A 1382-nucleotide genomic window follows, 5' to 3' on the forward strand; every position below is an offset into this window, starting at 1 on the left:
CTAGCAGCTGTCCTTTTTGTGAATCTTGGCTTAAATGCTACACTACTACATAAGATACAAATGTATTTACCCTTGATTTTTCTATGTGTTCTCTGTGCAAGGAAATTTCACAATAACTATGGGTAATAAAATAAAGCAAAAACATTTTAAGACACTGAAATTTTGATGTGAGTAGTTTAAACATGTTGTCTCAGGCCAGCAGGGGTAGCTGTGAATTAAAACAGGAAATATTAAGCACTCCAGGCGCGCTGCTCACAATCAGCCACTAGATGGCAGGCAAGAGGAACTGGATTTACAGCAGAGAGCACAATTCAAGGTAGCTAGTGGCAATTACCACACAATGGAATTAGTTTTGCTCTGCCTGCTTTTACCTACCTCCACGCTGCAGAGGCATGGGTCATCCTGAGACTGTCACCTTAAGCTGTAGAAAAGTGGCAGTTCCCCACATGGGGCTAGACACAGAGATTCAAGTTCACCGCCAGGCTTAGGTCAGACGCCTGCTTTTCACTCAAACTGTCAGTGCAGGGCTCTGCACACTGTCTTCCAGGAGCCTAGAGCAGGGCTGTGCCTCCTAGTGTGTTGGCTCAGAGCTAGCTCAGTGTAGCCCCACAAAGAAGTTCTAGAGGATTAACTTGATGGATTAACAAACACTCCCACCCTGTAAGACATGCCCTGGCACAGGGGTTAGGCAGAGAGGTTTAGTCTTCTGAGGGGTGCCTCTGGAGAGCAGAGGGACCAGATGAGCCTAGCGGCCTCTGAAGTGGGAGAGAGTTTGTCTACATTCTCTTCCTAGTAGGGCATTAACATGCAATGCAAACAGTCCACAGATTCAGTAATGCTAACTAGAAAATATTTTTTTTCTCCCTCAAGTATTTTACTTAGGTAAGAATCCTCTTATTGGTGTCATAAAACAAAGTTGTTCATGTACTAGGGACTAAAATAGCAGTCTGGCCCATAAAGCCAAATCCTCAGGAGTATGATAACCTACTTTTGTTGATCTATGAAAATTTAGATTGATTTCTTAAGATGATTCTTTTATTTTATTGATTTTATTCCCTTTTACTGAATATAGACCTTTCCTTACATGGGAACACCCGGTTCCCTCCCACCTCCCCTCTCATGCAGATCCACTAGGAGCCAGTCTAGGAGCCTGGAGCAGGGTTGAGACCTTTACTAGGAGAGCCTTGTCTCTGCAGAGGCAGATCTGGGTAGCCCCAATGCCTCTCATTAGAACACAAACAGGAACCTAAGGGGTAGAATAAAATATGATAAGATAGAACAGAACTATCACATCGAAGTTGGACAAAACAAACAAAGGAAAAGAACCTAAGAAAAGGTATGAAAAAGAGAGACCCACTCAACTGCACTCAGGAATGCCATAA

The 1382-nt window shown here is 43.4% G+C and overlaps 1 protein-coding gene across 1 annotated transcript in view; it reads right to left on the reverse strand.

Annotated features, from left to right (window-relative positions):
• Positions 1 to 1382, reverse strand: part of Tmem242 (transmembrane protein 242) — a 30001-nt gene that overhangs the window by 17433 nt on the left and 11186 nt on the right. Inside the window, exon 3 of the mRNA XM_031351605.1 lies at positions 376 to 382. Within this exon, the coding sequence (XP_031207465.1) occupies positions 376 to 382 (7 nt within the window). The remainder of the gene's footprint in view (positions 1 to 375; positions 383 to 1382) is intronic.

The sequence above is a fragment of the Mastomys coucha genome, unplaced genomic scaffold (assembly GCF_008632895.1).
Source record: "Mastomys coucha isolate ucsf_1 unplaced genomic scaffold, UCSF_Mcou_1 pScaffold5, whole genome shotgun sequence".
Classification (NCBI taxonomy): domain Eukaryota; kingdom Metazoa; phylum Chordata; class Mammalia; order Rodentia; family Muridae; genus Mastomys; species Mastomys coucha.